The sequence below is a fragment of the Nothoprocta perdicaria genome, unplaced genomic scaffold, assembly GCF_003342845.1.
Source record: "Nothoprocta perdicaria isolate Ctin4 unplaced genomic scaffold, notPer1 scaffold_117, whole genome shotgun sequence".
Taxonomy (NCBI): Eukaryota; Metazoa; Chordata; class Aves; order Tinamiformes; family Tinamidae; genus Nothoprocta; species Nothoprocta perdicaria.
The window spans coordinates 774762-800986 of NW_020454283.1; the positions used below are offsets into that span (position 1 = coordinate 774762).

The 26225-nt window shown below is 38.5% G+C and overlaps 1 protein-coding gene across 15 annotated transcripts in view; it reads right to left on the reverse strand.

The window, feature by feature from the left end:
* KIF1B (kinesin family member 1B) overlaps positions 1–26225 on the reverse strand; it is a 79525-nt gene that overhangs the window by 19353 nt on the left and 33947 nt on the right. For 11 of the 15 annotated variants that reach the window (XM_026053623.1, XM_026053621.1, XM_026053622.1 and 8 more), the window contains 10 exons: positions 23824–23903; positions 22871–22977; positions 22169–22252; positions 20409–20589; positions 19784–19856; positions 7168–7261; positions 6287–6435; positions 5496–5674; positions 4857–4994; positions 3856–4104 (listed from right to left, as the gene is read on the reverse strand). In XM_026053623.1, coding sequence (XP_025909408.1) covers positions 3856–4104; positions 4857–4994; positions 5496–5674; positions 6287–6435; positions 7168–7261; positions 19784–19856; positions 20409–20589; positions 22169–22252; positions 22871–22977; positions 23824–23903 — 1334 coding nt within the window. The remainder of the gene's footprint in view (positions 1–3855; positions 4105–4856; positions 4995–5495; positions 5675–6286; positions 6436–7167; positions 7262–19783; positions 19857–20408; positions 20590–22168; positions 22253–22870; positions 22978–23823; positions 23904–26225) is intronic. The other 4 variants (XM_026053635.1, XM_026053632.1, XM_026053634.1 and 1 more) reach the window with 1 other exon arrangement.

The window sequence follows — 26225 nt, forward strand, 5'->3', positions numbered from 1 at the left end:
CTTCAGATTTCTTGGAAGATTCACTTCGAAGAAATCTACTTGGAAGAGCATAYGGATAAAGTTACAATAGTCTTTATTGCTAATATTTTTTGTAAGTATTACATTTACTTATTAAAAAGGCAGCAGCATTCTAGAACAATCATTGAGAGATTATCATTTAAAATAGGAAAAGCAGCATTTAAGGCCAGTGCCAGAAGATCCTGCCATACACTCTTAAAATTATATCTAGTTATATGTGGGGGGTTATTTCAGTACAGAAAATTAACAAATTTTATTGTATGTGTATATTTTAGTTTTAAATTAGACTAATGTTATGAAGTTACTTTAAATTTCTGCAATGAGTTGTACAAATTCTTAAAATACAASCCTTCAGTGTGATCAGCTTGAAGAGTTTTAAATGCACGGAAATCTAACAAGTCAGGCCTGGGACAGTTCCTGACCAGGGGAAAAATGGAAAGCTTGATTCAAATGAGTTGTTTTGAGAATTCAGAAGAATGCTGAGAACTCTAACCAGGAGTTCTACCAGTCATTAAACTAAGAGCAACTACCCATTTAGGTATGCAATTTTTATGAATTTATGCAAACCAAATTCTACAGAAATGCTGGCCATTTGTTTATCTGAACTTGCTCTTCATTTTTCTTTTTATTGGTCTTTGTTATTATAGTACATTTTTTCCTCAATTTTACAATTTCTATTATTAAATATTCAAAGGGTCCTGCACGACAATACAGGGTAGAGTGAGATAAAAGCTGTTCGCTGCCTCTGTCTGGTGCTGTACAGCTTGTACACAGAACAGCAAGATTGATCTGGACTCAATTCCTTGCAACAAATAGCCAAGAACCAAAGTGAGAAAAAACAAGTTCCTCCTTGGGTTCGCATGCCTGTTCCCACATGAATGAACTATCTTGAAACAACAAGGTAGTCAAATAAGTGTCAACTGAACCAAAAAGATGAAAATAGCTCTACTAAAAATAAAGTGGTGACAAAATGCAATAGAGAAGAGAACAATTAATAAAACTATTAAAAAAGACAAAATAAAATATGAACAAAACCATACAACAGTAACAACAACAGAAATAAAAAAAAGGAAAATAATAGCAACTTAATACTGGTGTAAGATTAGGATCTAACTCTTTTTCAGTCTGCTCCAAAGTGAGGTAAACACAGGAAAATCAGAGTAAGGGAGAAGCCATTAACTTTAAAGTAACAAAACAGGAAAGGCRTTTTTGTTGGTTTTGATTTTCAGCTTTGACATTTCAGGTGGTGTTCATCTGAAGAATCCCACCACACTAAGAATCAACTACCTATCCACCACCACCACCAAACTGGAACCACTCACTTGGACTGAACCATCGAGAGAGTTCAGGAAGATACACACGTATATTATTATCAGGAAAAAAAAAAAAAAGCATGCAGTTCAAAGACCACAATTTAAGTCAGGGAAAACAGACACTTTTCCCAACAGAAAGGGATCTAAACAGACTTGTTTCGGTATATAAACAACAGAAGACAATTTCACTAGCTATACAGGCAGTCAGTACAGAAGTCTTCCTCCTCTAAAGTCAAAGTACTAGAAAGCAAAACCATTAACTATGAGGAAAATGAAAATATATTTGCATGTGCATGGCTAAAGCTCTGAAGTTGCTATCCAACATCTGACAGYATTCAGCTTTATTAACAACTGCAATTTGGTTATCTCAATAAAACAGCAATCCCAAAGATAGTGTATTTCGTATCTTCCTTCAGGTCATCTCACCCAGTTACCCAGCTCGCTGCAGTTATTTTAACTTAGAGAGAGAAAAGGACATTAGGACATTTCACAAGAAGTCTCAAGGTCCCTGGTCGATTAAAAAAAAAAAAAAAAAAAAGTGTTGGATAGCTTCTTAGAATGGAGAGCAATAGCACATGGGCTGTACAGAGAAAAGAGCAATTCCATGCAGCAGCACTGTCTGCCAGTGCTGCTCCACCTGCTTCATCAGAAGACAGGACCAAGTTAGGAGTGGATGAAAGATTTAGGTGGTTTCTGCTTCTCCTCACATCTGGGGAGATTGCTCCACTCCCCAAACACTCCATATGTAAGTGTTGGCCTGCACCTTAGCCAAGCAGACTGAAAGAGGGAGAGCTGTATTAGCAGAAAGATTGGTGAGGTAAAATGGCATACTCACAACAAAACTAGAAATAAACAAATAAATTTATCCAAACAAAAACAACAGAACTCAGAATGATGACAAATATGTTTTTAAATGAACACGTGAACTCAAGATAAAAAAAAAAAAAAAAACCCTCATAACCCTCTCCCACCTCCCTTAAAAAATAGCAAATGTTTGCTATATTACAGCATTGAACAATTAGACTTAAGGACACCCCAGCATGCCAGAAGAGATGGCTAAAGGGACCAGCTCTTTTTTTTTGTTTTTTTTTCTTTCTTTCCTTAACTATAGTTCAAATAAAAAGCAGCCAAAGTACAGGAAAATAATACTGCGATGCCCAAGGAATTGGATAGCTATGTGATCAATCTCTCCTCCTCCTCCTCTCCCTTCATGACCTGACTCTTCACTGCTGATGACAGGAAAAAAAAATTGTCTTTCTGTTCCACACATACTACAGTATATAAAACAGCACATATGTAATTAAAAATATTAAGGAGTTTTGGTTTTATTATTAACTGAACACTACCTTGTGCTCAATATCTGTCTGTATGGACACATCCTCTGATAACTCAAATTGTCAAGTCAAATTGTTCAAAAGCAGAATTCTCATGCTGGGAGATACTGAGCTGTGAAAACTGTTTGTACTTAATGGTGATAAATGACACTAACAGCAATCTGCTGCCAAAATCAGCATCAAAGAAAAACAGAGTGAACTTCACCTACAAATTAGACAAAGTGCTTCAGCAGCCATTCACAGAACCACCAACCATACCCTCAGCTTCATCTGTCAACGTTGCTACAACTCAAGGAGAATTCCTCAGTCCATGCAGATTACATGGTTTCAGGCTAATGCTACTGATGCCACCTTGTAAGTCTACATAGAGAYAGAGCTCAGTATTCCTTCTAATATATCAGTACAGGAAGCATATTATGTAATTGCTAGGAAGCATAACTGTGTTCTTTAAACAAAAGCATTTGCTTCAGTCACGTATTTCATGAAGAACATGGGTAATAAAACTGTGAAAGGAGGATGAATAGTTTTTTTTTTTTTCTCCAAGTACTGAAGGCCCCGCTCAAAGCAAGTTCCAGTCCCTTGGTGTTCGTTTCTCCCTYCTGCAAGACATAAAGTCATTTCACTTTTCACATCCCACTTCACACTTTTCATCATCAAGAAAGGGCCACTCTTCTTCCTCCTTCTGCTATCCTTTCTCATCAGAGAGAGGATGGTAGTTGAGTTTTCCAAAAGTTCAGCATTTATTGGACTAGTCCTGAAGAATTTATGCTGTATTCTGAAATTCTATTTCAGAGATGGAAATTATGTCCTGTGAAGCCACTTAGGGATCTTGCAATGACCAAGCAGGGCACACATAAATAATGCTTAATTACTACTATATATAAGCAAAAAGACATTCATTCTATGTGACAGCTATCTCACGGATGTAKAGTTGACACATATTCACTCATACTGTGAATGAGTGAATGAGTTCAATCTAAAGATGAACTTCTCAATTATTACTCAGACCATCAAACTCACTTAATTTAGAACTTGAAATGTAACACTGAACTACACTCAGTCTCTGGCAATTCCAAATATGACTATTATTTATTGACTTGGTGGATATTCTCTGCAAAACAAGGCAAAACTATTGTAGCCTACAGCAAGAGCTGGTCCCTTTTGGCCATTCTCACAATAACCTCACCAACCTTCCCACTAAAATGAACCAAGGGGACCGGTCGTAAAACGGGTCGTGCCCATCATTGAAGAGGTCCGATCCCTCCTCAGTTCCAGCGTCGGAGCCAGTATCATCCACAAAGGCCTCATCATCAAAGTCCTCCATCTCATCCTGCTGCTCATCAGCCAGTTCAGTGATGTCGGAGTCGGCCGTAGAGAAAGTGGGGGAGGGTGTGCGATCAGCAAGACGCTCATTGACGCAGCCATGGAAAATGGGGGAGCTAGATATCAGTTAACGGAATACTCATTAACACGGAGAGGGGACAGAAGAACGCGTCATTCAACAGGCAGCTGCTGCCACCAGCACAGAGCCCACGTGAACAACAAGCAAAGGCTTCCAACCTTCCGGACTGGAATGAAACGTAAGGAAAGGGATTGCTGAGGAAGTCAGGCAAGCGGAATCCTTGAACTGAGCAGGAAATGAAGAATGAACACAAACGTGGCTGATCATTATGCTTACTGACAGAAAATTTACTGAACAGAACTATAACGCTTATTTCCAACATGCTCTTTGTTGTAAATGAGAAATTGTAAAGATGCAGATAACATCAGAAAATCGTTAAATATCCCCAGCAGGCATTCAGTGTTTCCAAAGAACACACGTGCACAAATAAGGCCCTGGGCCAATTTTCCCCTCAGAGTTTCCAGTACTCTTTATAGGCTCACAGCTCTCCTCGAGGGACTYTAGATAGAATTTAGCTAGGCTTTTTTTTTTTTTAATTATTAAATAAATGTAGAATTTACTAAGCATTTGGTGAAATCAGATTCTACAAGGTTACACCAGTACTGATAAGCTTCTTAAGAGCAGTTTATCCTCCTTACTATAGTTTAAGTCCATCTAAAATCCCTGAAAGATATCACATACAACTCTTACTAGGAGCTATACACTTCATAACCGTACTCAAAGAAGAAGCCCGTCCAAGAAGCAACCTGAGTTATCACTGTACCAGCAGTTGAGATCATCACTGCATACCTTCCAACGAGCTTGAACCAATGGAATCTGTCATAAAAGGGGTCGCTGCCAGTCATGGTGCTTTCACTCTCCTCCTGTGTATTTGATGTCATTTCCCCAGCTCTGTCGTACATCTCACGCATCAGCTCCAACCTCTGTCTGCACAGAAGAAAGCAGGATGCACAAAAATTAACACATAATGAAAAAGCTGAAAACAGAAAGAAAGAGAGAACAGAAGAGTGTGAACACTCTACTGTACTAATTCTCTGATATACTAGCAATTGTGGCTAAAACTTTTATAAGCTAGATCCATAACACCTTGAGGCAAAGTCACTGAAGAGGAGTGCATAAATCTCAGATTAAGTTCAAACTTCTAAAAAAAATTCCTCCTTCACATCTCATTGTGGCACAGTTTTTGCTTCCTTCCTMACCAACCCCACCCCAGTTAACAGGTAACGCTGATGAGTAATACTAAGGAGTTTACTAATGCACTTGTTTAAAGAATYCAGAAAGCTGGTATTAAAACATACTGCAATGTCTAAAAACTTTTTATTCAAAAAAGACAGTGAGTAAAAAAATAAGTAAAACATGAAAAGAAGAAAGCAATGAAATTCCTTGGATATGAGGATTTTTTTTTTTCCTACAATAATATTTACATACTTGAGCTTTTCTAAGGACCAATAATGTGTTGCTCCGTTCTTCAGATCCTGAACTTCCACAGCTACCACTGTCCGAGGGAAAGGTCTATTATCCCGGGTCTTCTCCATCTCGATGGGCAAAAGCTCTGGAGGCAGCGGTGAGTAGAGGGTGTCTGTCAGCAGGACAAACTGAAACTGGACCTGAATGAAGAAAAAGAAAACTTAGTTCACAGAAGTCAGAGAGCAGTATTATAAACACAGGACAGAGACCTCACAAAGGCAAAGTAAGAAACTAAACAGACTTTGATCCCTGAGTTTTGCTAAGTCACATGTCTTTTAGTCTCTGACTAAAAGTTATTTTGCAGCTGAATAAATTTAGTCTTTACCTTCAAAGACATCAAAAAACTTTTGTAGCCTAAAACTTTTAGCATACACTACAGCGTGTATGCTAAAAGTGTACACTGAAACAGATTGTGAAAAAGCATCTACTTCTCTTAGAAAGACTAATAATGACACCAAGTTAAAGGTGAAAAGGAATAGCTGGGTCACTACAATAGCTGGAGAGAGGTACATGTACATGTGCTTGAAAGAAGCATGAAAGAAGCTAAAAACAGAAGAATACATGAGAGAGATTAGCATGGGATACTCCTTCAATCAAGAGTCTAGGTTAGAGAGACTGATCATTTTCTAGACTCTTTAAAATTCAAATAAAAGAGACGCAACAAAAGACTACAAAAAATCTCAGGATTTGCAGCAAGATTACAAAGTCATTTTTTAATGACTCACAATATTCAAAAAGACACTCAGTTTTACCTTTTTCTTTAACTCTACACTGATTGCATTGGCTTCTTTCAGGTACACTGCATTTCCCCAGAGTTGGTCTCTCAAAGAAGTGAATTGGTGAAATTTCCATTTCCTGAAAGCCCACTGAGCTAGTTCATATTCATGCCGCGTCCAGGGCACTTAAGAAAAGCAAAGGAACAGAGTAAGCAAAACCATGGCTGCTTCTCAAAATCACCACACGATGACTGTGTTGTCAAATTCTAAACAATTTTTCTGTAAATGGAGAACAAAGCATTTTTAATATTCCATCAGAAAAATTAGATCCAATATTTCATCACTGGCATTGAATATAAAGATCAAACAAGTTAAAAGCACAGATAAGAAAATATTACTTCTATTTTTTTTAAATTCATTAGCAATTATTAAAAACCAAAAGTTGAAATGCTGAAAAGAAAGCAAGTGTTATGGGAATAATAAAGCTCCCTATCTACTGTTCAGAAATGAAATTATCATCTCACAACACACGCTAAGAATTCCTATCAAGGAGAAAAAGGAAAWTGAAAACAAAGAAACAAAGACATTAGTAGCATTTTTTTGTTTGTTTAAAATACAAACTCTCTTATAACCAAGAATATGCAGATTTCTTTCAATTCAAGACAATGAAATTAAAGCTTAGGTTAAGACTAAGACTAATATCGACTGAATTTTGGGACACACATCTACTGCTAATGTGGAATCTATTCTAAGAAAAGATATTTCCACATCATAAATATGTGAAATAACAGGATTAGAGCTTATGAAGAGCATCACGAGTTCTCAAAGTAAGCTTTCCATCCATTGTAAGAGCCGTTACATAGCAACTATTCCTTTAGGATTGGTTATATCCAAAACACTTCCAGTTTCAAGCTCACCTTCTTCCTCTTCCTCCTCTTCCTCTGTTGTTTCAGCTGCCAAGGATCGGGTCTCTACCTGCTTTTGTAGGGCCTGGAGTTTACTCTCATAGTCCTGCRAGGAGAGAGGAGATAGCGTGTAGGAAAAGCACAGGCAAAAGCAAAGGGGACAGTTAGGAGACACAACCACTCAGTGTGACAGASACAGCAGATGCGTAAAGACATTTCCATCAACTCTTAGCGGTTAAATACCAACAACTGCTGTAGTAGAATCTCTCCTTTTTTAAAAATAGATAGGACAAGGAGGCCCCTAAGAGASACCAAAGCAATCAACATTTATTTTACTTTATTTTAAATCATTCAYGCTCATAATATCTGTAAGATTCTTGGGTATTTGCCTTTCTTTTTTTTTCTTTGAGGAGGCGGAAGGAGATAGAGAATCAAAAGGAGTACAGAAGTAAACTTTAAAAGGGATAGGGGAATGACTTTCATTTTCTCCAGCACCGGAATCACAAATGCTACCAGTTGCMAGATTCTTTTCAGGTTGAGAAGTGTTTAGTTTTCAATTAGGTTCTCTTTTCCAGGTGTAAGTACTGTTCTCTTCCATTAATATTTAATATACCAGAAAATAAGAAAAATAACACTTTCAAGATAAAAAGCTTGAGCTTTTTATGGCAGAACAGGCTTGTTCTAAATATGCTCCATGCCTCAGTATATTGAAGAAATCCAGTTAAATCCAAGCAGGCCTATTTTTTTTTTTTTTTGGAGAGTACTTTATGCCCCTGTTCCCAGGTACCTATATATTTACATAACAGGTTAACAACTTGCAGTCAAGACTCAAACTCATCTTACAGGAAAAATTAGATCTCCTTTTTTCAGGGGCCACTACTTGACAATACCCATTAGGGAAAGGGTTCAGATATACCCATAAATTGGAAAGGGAGAGCCACAGGTCTTAGCACTGAGGGAGGAAAGTCCTTTCTGCGGAAGTTTGTCAGGGTGAACAGTTCCTGGGAGGTAACAGTCAATCTGCCCTGTGAAGCATGCGAAGAATCCCGGGCAAAAGCAGTGCCCTAACTCTTGGACACCACTCTCAACACCTTGCAGTTATATTTAGACCCCAGTCACAGTGCTCCAGGTCCCACGACTGACCATATTTTATATTTAAAGAAAATTCCTTACCATGTGTGAGAAGTTCAATTGGCTTATCTGCATTATTATACAAAAATATAAAGGCAGATATGCACCAGCAATTCATTWGAAGTTTGAGTTCTTTAAGAGACTTCCTCAAGCCACCCCTGTTGCACTCCGACCTTCCCTTCCACAGCCCCCAAATCCTTAAATTCTTCTGCAGTTCATTTCTTGCAGACAACCTTAGGTGTAGTAGAGGAAAGCTTCACAGTTCTCCCATTCTATTCAAGCATTCCCCCTAAACTCTCCTGTTCCTTTGTTTTTCTACAAAACTTGTTAGAGTCACAGTGTGATCAGATCAAATTCTAACACAGGTTCAAGCAGAAAGACCATTGGACACTATTTGSAAAGGAGGCACCTCTGAAGTATGTTCCTTTAAGCATTAAAATAACATTTCCTGGAGYTGGCATTAAAATTCAGAAGCTGTGCTCTTAGAAAAACAACATGCTGAAAGCACAGAATTTCCTGTAAGTGAAGATCCTCACAGCACCCATGATAGGCCAAAGTACTGAAGATAGATGGCTTTGTATAAGCATTTTTTTWAAATTTTCTTTTGAAATTTGGTTTGACCAATGTACTCCTCCTCCAGCTGTTTCCACTGCATTTCCTCAGAGCTGGCTGCCGCTCACAGTCCAGCATAAGGGCCCAATCTCTTCCCCTCCCCATGTGCACTATTCTATTACATTTGAAACCCAGACAAGAGAGTTTAGATCTGCAGGGACAGCAGCAAGCTTGTCTTACTCTCAAGGAAGGGCAAAGAATTTTGTTTTTCTGCAGTCTGAAACACACAATCTGAGGCTGTATTTTGAGAGACTGCATTCCAGGGATAAAGAATGTGTTGCAGAAAAGTTCCAAGGAGGAAGCATTTAAAGTAGGTTTTAATTTGGATCTTTGATCAGATTTGTTTGAAGGAACTGAAAGGCTTCAGTAAGGAAGGGTCAAAAAAACCAGGAACGTTCCACCCTAAAATTTTACTTGCTAACATAAAAAAAATCAAAAACAAAAATAAACAAAAAATAGACCTGTTGCATTCATTTAAAGACAAAGGCTCTTTTATTGTGGTCTTCTTCCTATATTTTAAGACTTGTAAACCAAGTAAATATATCTTCTACATATCTAAATACCTAGATATAAAGACACTGACTATAAGCAATTTTTTTCCTTTCCCCCGTTACCCCCATACTACCAAGCCAGCCACTATTTTTAAAACTAAATAAAAGAATTCAAGTTTATTTTCCCATAGTCAAAAAATAGATAGGTACTACTTAGACAAGTAGATAAAGCAGGACCCTAAGATTGTCTCCTGGCACTTGATACTACAACAAAATTAAAAAAAATAATTGGTACTGTTGCTAAGAGGAGGAATTCCTGGTTAGTTCACACAGGACAGGCACTGGCCACGCTGTCCTTAGAAGGGGCTATTTGCTTTCCTGAGAGGCTGGGCAGTGGCCAGAGCAGCATTCCCAGATCTCAATAATGATTACACTCGGAGACTGGTTACTAACGTGGTRCATAAAGGTGCTTCAAGTGCTAGAAAAAGCTGCACCTGGCAGCGGTCTTGCAGGCCCAGGCCCGGCCTCCCCGGAAGCCGCCGCGCACGCCGGGCCGCGCAGGGATCGCTCGCTGCCATCCCGGCTGCCTCGACACGGAATAAGGCAACGCAAGGTTTATTTTGCCCGGGGCACCGAAATAGCTTGGGACATACTGCTAGCCATGGACTTAGGGAAAGCAAGCAAACCAACATGTACTTYCAGGCTAGACCAATATCTTTTTAAAAATTAGAACACTGTACTATAACAGCTTAAATTATTTGGATCTCTGTGATGTCTAAGCAGGTATAGTAGGATATGTGTGGCTGATCCCTATCCCCTTCATCTCTGAATAACTTTGCTCTTTGCTTCTAGGATCATGGTGTTTGTAGTCTATGTAGGCTGCTTTTCACAGAACTTTACAGCACAACAATCAGCTCAGACATACAGCCAGCTCGAGGAACAACTGAAGAGAAATATATTAAAGTTAACTCAGCTCGAATATAACCAAACCCATGAGGAAAAAAAAAAAAAAAAAAAATCAGGACAAGACTACAATCAGGTTTCATTTCCATTTCACTAAGACAAGTCTGACGCTTACAAGAGTATTTCATAGTTTATTGAAAGAGCACTTGTTACAATACAAACCAGTTCTGCGTTTCACAAGGCAGATGCTTGCTCTTTAGACAATCCAAAACTTGCATTTTTTTTTCTTAAGCAATAGATCTGAAAAATCCCATTTAATTAAAAGGCAGCTCATTGCCTTCTTTACAGTACAAATGGGCACACAGCACAGATTTCTCATTTGGCAGCTCTTGAAGTGGTTCAAAAGGGAAATATTGGAGTCAAATTTTAACATATAAAACTTAGGACAAACAGTGAGGGAGATACTGCAACTATACTGAACACATTCGTATGAACCGCGTCCTCCGATTTGACAGATTCCTAAATCCAGATTGCTTGAAAAAGGATGCTGAGGTGAACCAGAGAAGCTCTAGTGGCATGCATTTCTCCCCCATGCCCAAATCCACATGTCCCTGGTGAGTCTTAAAGGGTATTTAACAAATCATCACTAAAGCCCAAGTGGATACAAGCCAGCTGTCAAAGCCTACAACACTTCAGCACTTAGCAATGGCAATTAAGTTTACTGAAACAGCACTCCCATCATGGATGCYGTGTTTCCATTAGCCTGAAAGCCTTTTCACACAGCCTTCTATGGAAGCAGCTATATTAGTGTTCTTTAACCCCATTAATACAAAATTTAAAATGAGAGGTGTGCATATTTCTGAATACTTAACGGAGATCCACAAGTTCTCACCCTGTTTCTCTTTCAGATGCGAAACTGAATTGTAAGTGAGAGTCAGTTCTTGAAGTGGGCAATTGAATCGAGTTCCCCTCACCCCGAAGTTTCATTTCCATAACACTCTCTTATAAGCCAGGAAGGCTCTGCCTCTGCGCAGGCTGGACTCTGTTTTGACATTGACTCTTTCCTGTTCTTTTTTGTCAAGTCATACACCAGCAGCAAAAAACAATCAGGGTCGTTTCTCTAGAGCTGCACTCCAACAGTGGGACAACAGAAATGTGCAGTAGCTTATTGTTCATAATCATCACCCACATATTTACAGATGTTCCTTAAAACTAAGCTAAAAGTAGCTGGCAAAAATTTCTGCAGTAAAATATTTAAACATGAAGTAGCAGAAGTTTTCTGTATGAGGGCACAGTTGTATGGACTTCAAAATTACTATATGCTCAAACGTGCCCATATTGCACAGGTAACCACAATGTTGCCCAAGTACACAGCGGGCACACAAGACAACTGGTTTGGTCTTCCCTCACCATCCAACCCTATGCAGAATAAGTGTGTGGCTCCAGTATTCTTACAGAGCCAAGAGGACCTTCCAAAGTGTGCACTTTTTAAGAGGTCCAAGCCTTTGTAAGGGTATGAGAGTCAACTCCTCACCCTTGACACGCACAACAGCAAAGTGCTATACACTACTAAAAGTGAAATCTAAAATAAAGGTAACACCACAACACTATTTGCAGCCCATAATTCATTTTGCAATGCTGACTCAATCTGAAATAACGTACTGCCTGTCTGTACAGCTTTTGTCCTTGAAGGATTGAGGAATTTAAGGTGACGTCCTATTTCCTTCATTCAAGTAAACCAAAGCATGAGACAAAAAACAAATGGCAAAGCCATATTTGGACAAATTAAACCTGCCATCAAAATGGCCCAAGCGGTAAGACCAACTGATTCTTTCTTTCAAGAAAGCCAGAGGGTTTACTTTGGATCTCCCGAATCAGAAGGCCAGTATCCTATCAGTAACACATGTGCAGAGACTGCAGTGTTGACACTTGATTAAAGAAATACAAAAATGGGGCCTGGTTGCCACTTGCCTATAAGTTGCAGCCAGCACCTATTAACATGCACTGTTGGGAAAGGAAGAAAAAAAAATAGGAGAGAAAACAAAAATAAGATGGCAAGTAAGCTTAAGGCACTTTCTACTCATCTAAAGCTATGCTGAAACATGCAGAAGTAACAATTACCAATAGGGCTTGTATTTCATCAAAAATAAGCAACCTCAAGTAAATTCAAGATATTTGTGCAAAATAGCACAAGTCATTTAACTGTACAAATGCACTGTAAAGTGGATCTATCTCACCAAATCTGATATAGTAACCGAGTTCATTCTAAAAGAAATATTCAAGTTAAATTTAACAGCAAAACGCGTTTTCTTCAAAGCTTTAGACTGGCTTATATATAAAGCCCACAGATTTTTAGAAGTTCAATTCAAGCTCAAAAACAAAGAAGAAATTGTTTAAAATTGAGATTTCCAATTGAGATAAATCTTCAAACTTACAAAGGCTATTCTTTAATCAATGTTTTTTCTGTAAATGGTTTGAAAATTACTGAAGTATTTATTTTATGGCAATTCAATTGCAGGAATAGGCACTTTTGGATCAAAAGAGAAGTTACAAATTTTAATTTGTACTTCAAGATTGGGGAGAAAGAAAATGAAACTTCTCGAAATGATATTCTCCTTTGTTAAACAAGCCCTCAAACAGTGGTGCAATTCAGGAGCAGAGGCACTAACATGAGGTATCTCCTTAAGGTTAAACTGTTTAACTCTCTTTACCCCAACCATTTGAGAGTAGTGATCTATAAATCTTCCTAACTGCTTTAACAGCATCTCCCAGACTCATAGCCTGAGGAAGTTGAAAAAAATAAAAAGAATTAGCTCTTTGAGGCTTCTAAATAACCATTCTAAGTAACCAGAGAGGGTTAAAACAAAACAAAAAAAAAACAGAAAACAAAGAAAAAAAAACAAAAAAGACCCCCAAAAATTCCTTTTCATAATCTCTGTATAATAATCAAAAGCTATTATACTGAGAGATACAATGATAATTAGAAAAAGCTTATTCCATTGCTCCAGCCATATGTATAATCCAACATACAATTCCATTCAGGCAGGTTTAACTGTCATAGTAATTTCATAACAGTAATTATGAACTTAGGCTGAAGGGCAAAGACATTTTCTACTCGGTGAGTAGGACTGTTGTGTGACCCAAGAGATCTTCTCATTTTCCGTCTATCTACAAAAAGCCACATATCTTGTCAGCCAACAACTTTTGGTTTATACGTTAAAAAATGCTGGGTTAAGAATGGAAAACACCATACTGAAGAGCCGGATCAATTTTAAAATCAGATGGTCAGTTTCCTCATTTCTAAGAAAAAGGTCACAAGAAACATTCAATGCTATACACTAAATTCCTCTTTTGATTGTCTACATAAAAACACAGGAGGAAGGCAAAACTTCATGAGTTCCAGACAGTATCTTCAGCATAAGGAAAAATAACTCCAAGAAAACAAACAAACAACAACAAAAAAAGATAAATGAGCTAGCAAGGAACTTCTCCCCTCCACAACCCTCCCTCCGAGTCTTCTAGCCTATGAAAAGTTCTTACAGTTTCAGAATGTTCTTCCAAACAAGGTTGTTAAAACTGCACCAGAAGCCACATGCAAACGGAGTGGGCTGTGAAGGGCCAGTACCTTGTGTTTGGGTGTCAAATCACTCAAGTTCTACCTGGCCAAACAAAACCCAAGCCACGAGCAAAGCCAATCCTGGCTGTTCCTTAGCGAAATGCCAGCATTGCCCCTGCTTCCCTCCTCCCCCAAACTAGCGCCGACCGACTAATCATACTGTAGTTTCCCTGCCCGATTTGAGGTTGGGTGCTGAGAACTGGCGTCTCATCCGCGGGGGTGTCACAAACTGGTTATAGTGGTTAAGCCGGTCAGTCTGTTTCGGGCTGCAGTTGGCTGCGTTGCCTTCCGCGCCGCCGTGACTGCTGTAAGGCTGGCGGTGCTGGTGGATGTGCCGCTTCTGCTGGAAAGTCTGCAGGTCCGGGTTCTGCTGCGCGCTGTAGGAGTGCAGCGACTCGGACGAGGCAGACGCCTGGCGCCGCAAGCTTTTCTGGGAGCCGCTGTTGAGGGAATTGCTCCTCCAGCGCRGCGGAGCTGGCGGCTGCTGCTGGCTGCCGGGCTGAGACTGGGTGTTCAGCTGCTGCCTGTTAATTTGGATATTATCTTGGCTCCTCTGGGGGCCACAGAGACTCCACAGCTGTTGAGGGTCTTTAGAAGCAGCTCTGATCTCTTTCTCTTTGTTTTCCTCTTTGCTCTTTTCATCCTCTTTTGGAATTCTAACCTCAATAACTTCATCCTCTGTGATAATTATATGAGTGCCTGGACTCCATGAGTTTCTATGTTTGGGGTTGCTTTTGAAGGGAAAACGGGGCTTGCGATTTTCCGGCGGGATAAATCGGTGAGGCATGTTTTGTCGACGAAGTTGTTTGGCAATTTCTTGCTGCTGCAGGTTTTTAAATCGAATTTGCTCTTGCCTCATCCACCGCAGTCGCCCGCGTCGGAAAGCTGGATCACCTGCCATTAACTGAGAAACACGCTCCTCTTTAGCAAGATCATCATTCTCGCTTCTCTTTAGATCAACTGTGGGTTTTTTATCCACATCCTCTACACAGGCAGAATTGGGAGACTTAGCATTAGCTACGGTGGACTGAGCTTTCTCTGGAGACCCTATCAGAGGTAAAACCTTCTCCATTTTTAGCATCTTATTTCTAAGAACTTTTATCTCTTCATCCTTCATGTTGTTCTGTTTCTTCACTTCTTGCAAAATATCTTCCAGTTTGTCTATATGCACCTTAAGGTCATCCACATCAGTTATTCCCTTGCCGTTGGCCATAACATCTTCTATTTTCTCATCTCCAACTCCTACCGTGTCCCAGACATCACGGGCAACAGCTCGCCATGATTCGCGCTCGTTTGGATCCTTCTTCCCATACATGGCACAAAGCTCTTTCATTTTAACAATGGCCAAAGCTTCGATCTCCTGTCTGGTGTGTCTGAAGTCATTGAGTGCTACCTCATAGCATATCTCTTTCACGGCCTGAATCTTTAAGTCTGAGATGGTGACCCATTTGGAGTCTTTGCTAAGGCGCCGCCGTTGGGGTATCTGGTACATTTTAATGGGTTCTCGCTTCTTCCCACTGCTGGGGAGGCCACACTTTTTTACAATGGTTTGGAGCTTGCTGGGTGGCAGCTTCTCTCTCAGGGAAGTGATCAGTCTCCAACTCTCCTCACACGATCTCTTGTCCGAATCATCCCCACTATCAGAGTCTGCATCCTTTGGAAAAACAAAAATCAAGAAGTGGCCCCAAAATAACCAAAATTAAAATTGTAAGGAAATGGAAAAAGCTAAACAAGAAGTAGCAGGCAAAGAAAACTAAATCAAAAATCAAAATAGAACAAGTGATAAGGAGGTCTCTCAAGACTGTTAGGACATTAAAATGTATCTTCGAGAGTCATGGACTGTCAAAATTGGGGCTTTTTACTAAACCAAGATTACCGTTATATTTAAGTCTTGTCAACTCAAAAAATGAGATGATCTAAATTCTTCCCTCCCAATCCCTTCCAAAATCTTTAAATAGATCAGCTTTATATGGATCTTTAATTGGATCAACTAAAACAGAGTTCCTGACCAAAACAAATAAAAAAAATCCAAAAAAAAAGGAAAAAAAAAATAAAACCAAAAAAAACCCCACATGTGTAATCTGCACTTCATGTGCTACAAAGACATGCAAATCCCCGCCACACACATTTGCCTTGATTACTGCTGTTGCTTCTTTCAGCAAATCCTCCCCAGGCAGGTGAACAAAACAGCCATCATAGAAGATGTCATGAGCAGCCAGAGTAAGTCAGGTTAACACTGGTTAGTAGTTGCACATGGTTGCAGGGATGCTCAAGTTTAGAATCCGCTTCACTACAACAGCAGCCAAAGAAGTGTTAGACGTAAGAAAAAAATGAAACAGAAGCAGCTGAAAGGTTCAATGTTAAAAGGACTGTAAGTGCCGCTATGACAGGTGAAGACAGTGGTTCATATTCCAAGATGTGCTACAAGCTAAAGGGATATCCAGAATCAGAGGTTTTTTTTTTTTCTCTCTCTCCATTTTGTCACTTTGCTGTTTAGCTTAAGAAACATTAACAGTCTTGACTGTCCGAAGAATGAGTGCCAGGAGAATGCAGCAGTAAAGACCTTTTTATTGCTTAAATACGAGTTCTCAATTTGATATCCTTGATTTCTCTTCTTCTCAAACCCTAGAGCCTGGAGCTTCCACACTCTTGCTAAGAGTTATGCTTGTTTTGCTTCTTCATTAAGAGTTTTCCTTCTTTTGCTAAATCCCTTTTATTGAGCGGTGCTTCAGGTTTCCATATGCTAGGAATGTTTGTTCAGGGATACTGCCACTAGAAGTTAAGCGTATCCTTTATTGCCTACTGCAATCAGAATTAAARTCAGGCTATTTTTTAAAAGAGTTGTTAATTTAAGACATCTCTTTAACAATCAAAAAGTCCTACATTTTAATGTGATCCACTAGAACGCAAAATCTTCAATGATTCACAAGTCAATCTCTAATGAACTTCTAATGTCCTTATTTTTCACAGTAAGAATTGTAATATAYGAAAAATCTGGAACAACAATAGTCAGTTACTCTAAAACCCAGAAGAAATATATATGTCACTGACTTTGAAACTGCAGGTTCCTAAATCTAATGTAAAACTTTGTCTAAAATACCACAAGGAGTAGGGTGCATAATCTATATTAGGAACAATGAAAAGGAGTCAAAAAAATCTGCCCTATGGTCAATGAGCTCTATAGCCTAAGATTCATGTTTTCTGAGCTTCTTGTGACCTTAGGAACTTCTAATAAGGAAGATTAGCACAAGAGAACCAATTCTCTTAGTTTAGGTCAAGATGCAAGCAAAACATTGGATTAGAAACAGAATATCCATTCCTCATGAGTTAATTGGTTGACAAAATATGTGGCCTAGGGGGATAGTATCTAACATGTTCTATACTGCCATAGGAATGAAAGCTGCCCTGGAGGAAGACACCATATACCGTACGAGATACACATTCAAGTCTGTGTTCAGAAAGGCAAAACACTAGCTACTTAAACATTATGTCACAGGTTACACATGACAATAATTATAGCTTACATATTGACCACATTACTATTTATGGGTAAAACAGATCTGCTATATAAAAGTCTGATAATGAGACATTATTATGTCTCATTCGGTCATCATTCTAGATGGACTCAGAGATTAACTAGCCCAATTAATAAATCCACCCACCTTCTAATTCCAAGTGGTCACTAAAAAAGCACAATGACCAAAAAAACAAATTTAGCTCTAATAAACACATTTTCACATTCAATTTGAGAATTGTAAATGTTCTCAAGAAACGCCAGCAATGCAAACATATTAGTTATAAAATCACCAGGGGAAAGAGCTCTTGTTTATCATTTTTGCATAGTACAATTCMAGATCCAAACTGTTTGGCATCCAGGCACTGCACAAAATGATAAACAGCATTAGCCAGCGTGTTATAGTCAAGATTATTTTCCATTTTAGAACAAAATGAATATTTGTATTTCTACATCCATCTTATATAGGAATAAGTTATAAAATCCTGGTACTGTATCTGGATATTGCAGCAGCGTAAACACTTTTAAGGCACATAGGCTGAAATGTATTTGCAGATTTCCAGATCATTATTCAGCTATATTTATATTATCTGTATTTATCCTGCCCGTTCCAGACTCTTTATCCAGTGGCACAGAAACAACCAGATGTGTTATGAAGTTTCACTGTCTTTGGAATATTCTTACTAAGTATCATCAAAAGCAGAATTCTGCTTAACAGATAAATGAGACTCATTTATTATAATCCATAATAACTAGGAGAGCTGTTCTTAAAGTACCTACATTGGTAAAGTGTGTAGGATAGTCTTCTACGCTTGCTCACTAAATAACATCAGCAAAAATAAAGCAAACTTAAACAAATCAGTACCTTGAATACACACCGAGTAACCCACTATTTCAAGAACCTTTCTTAATCTTAAGAATACAGGGAAACAAACTCCCTTCACAAGGGCTCTATTTGAAGCAGATCCCCAGACAGGCAATTCTCACATGTTTAATTCATGTAATAYTTTATCTATCTAATATTCCTGTCACCAAAATTTAAGGTAGGGAATTCTATGACTTGCACCTTCTTTGACGCACAGCCAAATCCTGCTGAATATATATGCCAACTATTTTTTTTCTTGCACTGAATTTATTTTTGCAGTACTACTTTCAACTATAAAATTGTAGAGATTAAACATAACATCAGCCACGTCCTAACTTCCTTTCTGAAGGACGTCTTGCTTTGGCTCAAACTTTGGAACTGCTCCTCTCCAACCAAGAAATTAACCCCTTCTAACGAACAACTAGAGATGCAGAACGCTTTACATATACTGTAGAAGAGAATAATAAAAAAGAGACCTATGGATGTCACAGTACCCTGCTCCATTCTGGCTTTGGAAGAAACAAAGATCTTTATGGTTTAAACTCAGATGTTATCTAGCCCAAAGTTTTTAGGCTCTCAATCAAAACAAATAATAATTTTGAAACAATTGTTGGCACAATAGTTGAAAGGCACAAATACATTTGTCCTCTGGCTTGAAAAAAATTATATATCCCCCCTCCCACATGCTCCCCTCCCCAAAATCTGAACATAATTAATGGAATTAAAAGACTCAGATAGGTAAGGAATCTAGATTCCTGAAGATATCTGCAGATTTCATTCCTGGGCTTAGTCACTTTTTCGGATTCACAAGGAGGGGCTACGCGCATTTCTATTTGTAATGCTCTTCCTAAGATATCAGCTGAGAAAGGACTAWATTCTTCCTATATCAGACTTAACTTATATTTCCTATTTAGCATTTGGTGGGATTCCCATTGTTCCGAATGGGTTACCACTCCCCTTGCTCCCTAGACATAATCTCATCATCAGCACATGTGCTACTTAGACCTTTACAAGGAACTCCATGCAGGGGGAAGGAGAAGTGTTAAAACATGCACAATGCAGCAACATTTTCAGACGTCATTCAAAAAAAATAAACCTAGCACATCAGTGTTCTAGAAGTCCCTTTAGAAGCATAAAATTAGTATTTTCTGGTGTTCCAAGACAAAACCAAGGCAGACACCCCCAGAACCAGTTGATTAGACTACTAAAAAGCAACTTCAAAAGGCAGAGTGTAGCCATATCCTTCTTTAAACTTAAATTTCGACTCAGGAAATCCGATCTGTCCCAAAGAGCACTGATTAATGTTTCTCCRTTGGCAACCCCAATCTCTGATTTAACGTGGAGTTTGATCATATTCATTGAAGACAGGGTATTGAAAGCAAGGGGAGAACTGCATTGTGCAGAGAACCCAAGCAAGTTTCCTAAACTTTCAGATAAGCAAGGACAGTAATTGCCATTTGACAAAGGTACAGTTAATCTGAGGTAYGGACACATACCAGCCTTTGCTGCTCCAACAAAAGATCAGCTTCTTCTTTCTCCTTCTTATACAAAATCTCCATCTCTTGTAATCTGAAGATGGGCCAAAAAACACAGAAGCAGAGAAACAGAGGTGTTAGCTCATATACAGAGCAGGCTGAACTACAACCACAATATAAAACTTATTCCTTTTCAAAGTTAACTGGTAATTGTCACTGCATGACAATGAAAAGTATAGTAATTTCTGCCCCCTTTAACATAAAAAGTACAGAAGAGGAACTGAAACTTCTGAGAGTCTGCAGCACAATCCTGCCCCGGGATTTGGTCTAGAGGGTCTACTGCAGGTGGTCAAATTGGATTTTTAAAGCAACTAGACCAAGCATGTAGGCATGCAAGTGAAGTTACAAGCAAGTCTTTTGAACGTTTATTACAGGTAGCAGGAAAACTAAATGGCAGATCTTGTATTGGGGTAGGGTGAAAAGGGACTTTTTATTTTATTTTTTTTTTTTTTTTGCGGGAGCCTCATTGAAGAAACTTCCAGAAAAAACCAACAGGCATCGTCTTTGGGTTTTACACTGACATCTGCCAAACAGATCTATAACTTTCTTTCTTGTTTGAAGTAAGAATTCAGAGTTGACTTGTTACCTTTTCTCCATCTCCTGCTTCATGTCAATACCCTGCTTCTCCAGGAGCTCCCTCTGAGCAAACGTCCAGTCAACTGGCTCAGACGGCGTCTCGGCGGATGGCGTTTTCTCTCTTTCTGCTCGTGCTTGTTCCGGATGGTTGAATCGGAAGACATGGTTTTTACCCATAATGATACGRTTGCCTAAAAAGGCAAATAAGATTAACCATTTGAGAGAAATTTCCAACACCAGTGARAAAGCACATTTTAACTATCAGAACCATTTATCCTGTCAGGTGGCAGCAGCAGCGGAAATGATTTTCCAAAAATCCAACATGGATTTTTGCATTGATTCAAGTTACTGGGTGACAAAGCAAACAAGAAAAACACCCAGTTTGCACAGAATAACCTCCTTCTGATATGAAGAAATGTTCACAGAGGACATCACTTTCGGGGACCAATGTAATGTTCTGGAAGTTTGTTAAAATTAAAGGATAAACTTGGAGATTGTCCAACAATATTGCAGTAAATAACATACATCACTTAATCCCATTCTCCTCCAGAAAATGGTATACAGAATTTCCAGTGGCGGTGTCAAAAATATAGGCAAAAGCCATTTCTACAGGTTTYTCAACTTGGAAAAGCCTGACTTGAAAGACTGGAATGCATCAGACTTCCTTTTTATTATTTAATTTTTAAGTGTGGTTTGYGTGTACTGTTTTTACTTGAATTCTAAGGAATGGAATTTACGGAAACTTCTTTTTCACTATGGAAAGAGCCACAAAAATGTAATATTGCCAGTCTCTAGGGCTGCCCACAAAACATGCACTTGATGGAACACAGCAAAATACCTCAGCTCTCCCAGTGAACATATTACTATAGCAATAAGTTACCATTCTAGTGAAGAGATCTCCAGAATAAACAAAACTGTCTTTATGAAAACAGTGCTAAAGCACAGGCTTTAGAAGATATAAAAGACTATTTAGAAGAGTAATTTATTGCCTAGATGCTGGAATGGAAAAACATCTACTTTAAGAAAAYATTTGCTGAACACCACAGTTTTCCGTATGAGCCATAAGCAAGCACAGAGCAACAAAATCTTCCTCCTTCATTGTCCAGTTTCCCACTGATGTCACAACACTTAATTCCATACAAATGCTCATTAATGGTTTGGTCCAAATGATTCTGAGGTGTTTTAAACTACTGGGAAAAAGAMGACCCACAGAAAGTATCATGGTTTGAAAAACACCCTGTAATATATGTAATAGGACAAGGCTAATAATTTAAGGAAGTCACTCCCTCCCCTCCTTCCCCTGCATGCATTTCTAAAGCAAAGCAGGGGACTGAGTGAGAAACCAAAAGAGAGGAAAGAGAAGCTGTTGTACTCCTGCAGAGTCACATTTAGCTGTGCCAGGAAGCTGGGAATTTTCCATCAGCAGCTGGCAGTCTGTCTGTTCTGTCTCACTGAGACTGCCAAGGGCAATAGGCTCGGGTAAGAATGTACTAGAATAATACCAGGGTAAGCAGAAGGACAAGCAGGATGCTGTGTGGCAGTGAATATTTAAGCACACTTTCAGCTGGCGCAGCAAAGAGTAAAGGAGAAGGAACCGTTGCCAAGAGAAAAACGGTACCAACAGTTGTTCAAGAGCTGTACTCCAAAAAGGTAACACTCCCGATCTTTATCGGCACATGGTGCTCTCTACAAAAGATAAGTGTCACCTATAGATGCTTCTTAGATGGACAATTTGTAGGAGTTAGAAAAATAAATTCGAAAATTCCTTACCTGAGCGCAGCTGCACAGGCTGCACTACTCTCTTGCCATTAACATAGGTTTCTGACCGTTCACAAGGCTCCAAAGTAACAATGACTATGAGGAAAACAACATTGGCAAGTAAGACTTCAGAGAGCACTGTACAGAAATACAGAAGTGTGCAAATCCAAGAGTTCTCTCTCCTTTTCAAAGCTTTCTGGCCATTTTTCTACTAGTATCCCAACACAGTACAAGAACACTCCTTGATACCATGCCAGTTAATAAAAAGCTCCAGAGAATCAATGCTACTGATATCTCAATATTGAAGGAAATAATTTGCTGTTTAATTTTTCATGTTTATAATTAACCAACATGAGAACTTAACTTGTTTTAAACTCTGGATTTCCAATAACACATTTTGATCATAACCTTGCCCGCAACAACCAGTTCATTTCAGGCAACTAAAAACAGTAGTTCACTTCCCTAAGTACGTGCTTAGAAGGTCCGTATGTTTAAAGCAATCACCTAAATACTTATTCCCTCTCCATTTCAAATACCAATATTCTGAAGCTAATATCAAACAATCCTTTATCCTTCCGCAAGATTCCCATTAGTCAAAGCTGACAGTTTTCTAAGGAAAGATATATTTGGGCCTAAATTCAAATAAAAGTATTCCCTGATCAACTGAGGTATGAAAAAGTCAGCAACACTTTGTAAGGAGTAATAGTTTCTCACCTTCACCATTGTTGTTCCTCTCACTTCGAAAGATACAGTGTTCTTCCTTAATGTGAGCCCCGCTCAGCACAATATCCTGCCTTCGCTCGGCATCAGCTTGTCCCACCCTGAATCCAGCAGAGAACAATAACAGCAGCTCAGACATTTCTTGCAAGTTTGTGCAGAACAATACACTCAAGAAATATCCAGAGAAAATCTAAATTACTAAGACTATCCTTCAAGTTGAAAGACTTGAAAGACTTGAAAAGAAAGAAAAATTACTTTTCCTCTTCTCCATGTGTTATCTTCCAATTCATGATAAAACTGGTAACTCTTCTGTAACTCAGTTCTAAGCACTGTGTTTTATAGTTCAAGTAATTTTTCTCTTTTAAAATATACCATTTAAAGAGTAACTGCAATGTTAAACATCTCCGGATCTGGGGCACGAAGACACATACTTCCAGTGATTTATTTAGACTGGCATACAGTAATTAACCCTTCTAGTGACCAGTACCTAACTTTAACAAATAAGCAAGAACAGGTAACAGTCTGCTGAACAATCTGAATTTTATGAACTTTCATCTAGCTTCCAGATAGCAAGAGGTTGCTGCATCCCTAAAGCATGAAAGTTTATGTCCATTGCAAACTTCAAATATTTGAGAAATCCTAAATACTTGTTATTTGCAAAAATGAGTATCTTATAATATTTCTGATCTACTCTACTCAATACCATTCACATTTTTAGTCACTAGACTCAAATTTATCAAAATTCCCTAAGGTCTAAACTACTCTCATCATTCTGCTCTGAACTCTCTATCACTTTGATACTCTTTTTAGTAGGTTAGTTGTAGGTCAGAGTAGCATGTAATCACACAACAGCACTCCAGAGATAAGYCTGACCCTCTAGGTCTAGGAAAAAATACCCTTTTAAACTCTGAAGTTGGACTTCAGAGTATATTAGYACCCAACCTCACCTAGTAACACCATCTTTGATGTAGTAAAGCAGACATTCAGACATGAGTGGATCTTCATTAAGGTTTACCAGATGAGGAGTCTAAAACAAAAGAGAAAAGTTAATTAAGAACCGAGCACCTACATATACTAATTYGGCAGTCTTACTAGGAACAACCAAGTTATTACACAATCCATATTCTCCAAATATAACACCATCYTGCACTACTGAAGAGCATCACAAAGTAACAGCAGAATTTTAGCCAACGTTGACTGATGTTTTAGATAAGAAAAAGCAAACAGGGGAAGGAGCAAAAGATTGATTAAAAAATAATGATTCCTTGTAAAGTCTCTGTAAACTTTTCTACAGGAAATCCAACAGCAGAAAATGATGATACTTGTGTGATATTTCAAAACTGATGTGAGACCATTTTGTTTTTTTCTTAGTCCAGATTAAGCGTCGCATTTTGTAAAGCTCATTAATGCTAAAAGTAATCTTGAACTATCAACATTTTCTGATACAAACGGCTAGAGACTTCTTCATCTAAAGTTCTTTTTAATTGAAATCCACTACAGTTACTAAACCAACCTTCTTTGGTGAAAAAACCCCATTGGAATCAGCAAACAAGTCACATGGCCTTGGTGTGAAAATCTAGCCCATATGATAGCAGTAAACACAAAAGGAAAGGCAAAAATGATTAAACAGAATGAAAGAAAAAAAAAGATGTCAAAAGAAAGATAATACTACTAAGCATCCTTCTTCCTTTCATTATCCTCAATTAGAATAACTTAAGAAAAAATAAAGGTGGCTAGGATTCCTTGGAAACACTGCTTTCATCAACWTATGCTACCTGCCAAGAAATTTACTTAATAAAGATATTAGTAACACTCCGTTTATGGAAGCTCAAAAATTACTATGTGCTAATGACAGATTTTTTTCTCYGAGTAAAGAAATTTGGTCATGCATGGCACAGCAGAAGGTTAATGACATGGACAAAAGGCAAAGGAAAGAGATACCTTATTCACTCCTAAAAATATGGAGAGCACCCAGAACTACAGCTGAAGATGTGGCCCACTGTCATCGCTGTTCACAGCATAAAAACAAACATTTGGAGCTACATGAAGGTCTTCAAAGTGCAAACTTGAGAGAAACCAAATCCCTACATAGCAAACTGCTATAAACAACACTATGACTTGCACCCTTTGGGCACTTTGAAACTAATGCTATACTCTAGACACGCATGTTTTAGCATCTGACTTGACATACTCTGTTCCAATTAGAGTCTGAATAGGTGACAAGAGAGCTTTGTAAAAAAATAAAGCTCAGCAATTTGAAAGATGGTGCTGGTAAAACAGGCTATACACTCATTCTGAGATTTCTTATTCAGCCACAGAGCAATTACATTTTCAGCCTTTCCCTGTTCAGCATTCCTCAAGCAGGAACTAAAGGCACAACTAGTAAAGAGGGCAACGGTTGCATAAAAGGGAGACCTTTTACTTCATGAAGTAGAAAAAAGCCACCTTACACTGTTGAATTTATAGCTCATCTGTTAAAAATACAACCCTGTCCCAAGCATCATATGTAGCAAAAAGGTTTTAAAAACAACTTCAAATTTTCTATCTACAGCTCTGCAATTTTTACCACAGCAACCACAACAACTAAAAGGAGGACTACTGGAACTGAACTGTAAGGATAGCAAGGAATAGAAGCAGACAGGACTAGATCAGGAAGTGGAGGGTTTACTTCTGCTAATAAATCCTGCATGAGGAAAAACATATATGCTATCTATGAGCAACTACTTATGCCAGAGGGCACTTTTACACAAACCTGGTCAGCAGAAAATGCATCAAAAGAATCATCAAAAAGAGTTGATGGCCTCTGAGGGAAAATCTAAAAGGAGATTAGGAGCCATAACATCAGAAGCAAAAGGAAAAGAAGTTCTCAAGAATTAGTGCCTTTACAAAACTTAGACACTTCTGGAGTACATACCAAAAGCCAACCAGAGTTCTACTTACCCAAAACATAACAGCATTATTTTAAGCAAAGGATTATAAATTTTAAACAACTTTGCCATCTTGTGTTTCTTCATAATGTCTCTGATTGGCCCTACTTTGTCCTTAGATCAAAGTTTGTTAAACACTTGCATATGCAAGTCTTAGGCCAAAATATTTTGCTTGTTATTTGTTCAAAGATATCTGAGGTACAAGAAAGGAGTTTCGTTTCTTTGTGGTTCTTTAATTAATAATTTTGCATTAACTGCTTAAATAAGTTCTTTTGTAATTTCATTATGCCATGTTTATGGCACTGATTTATGTTCTTATTCTTCATTCTGCTTCTTTCAAGTATTGACACATACCAAAATAACCTCTTCCCTACACTCTCTGAGTTCCCCTGTTAACTCACCAGATTACAACCCCCTTTTCC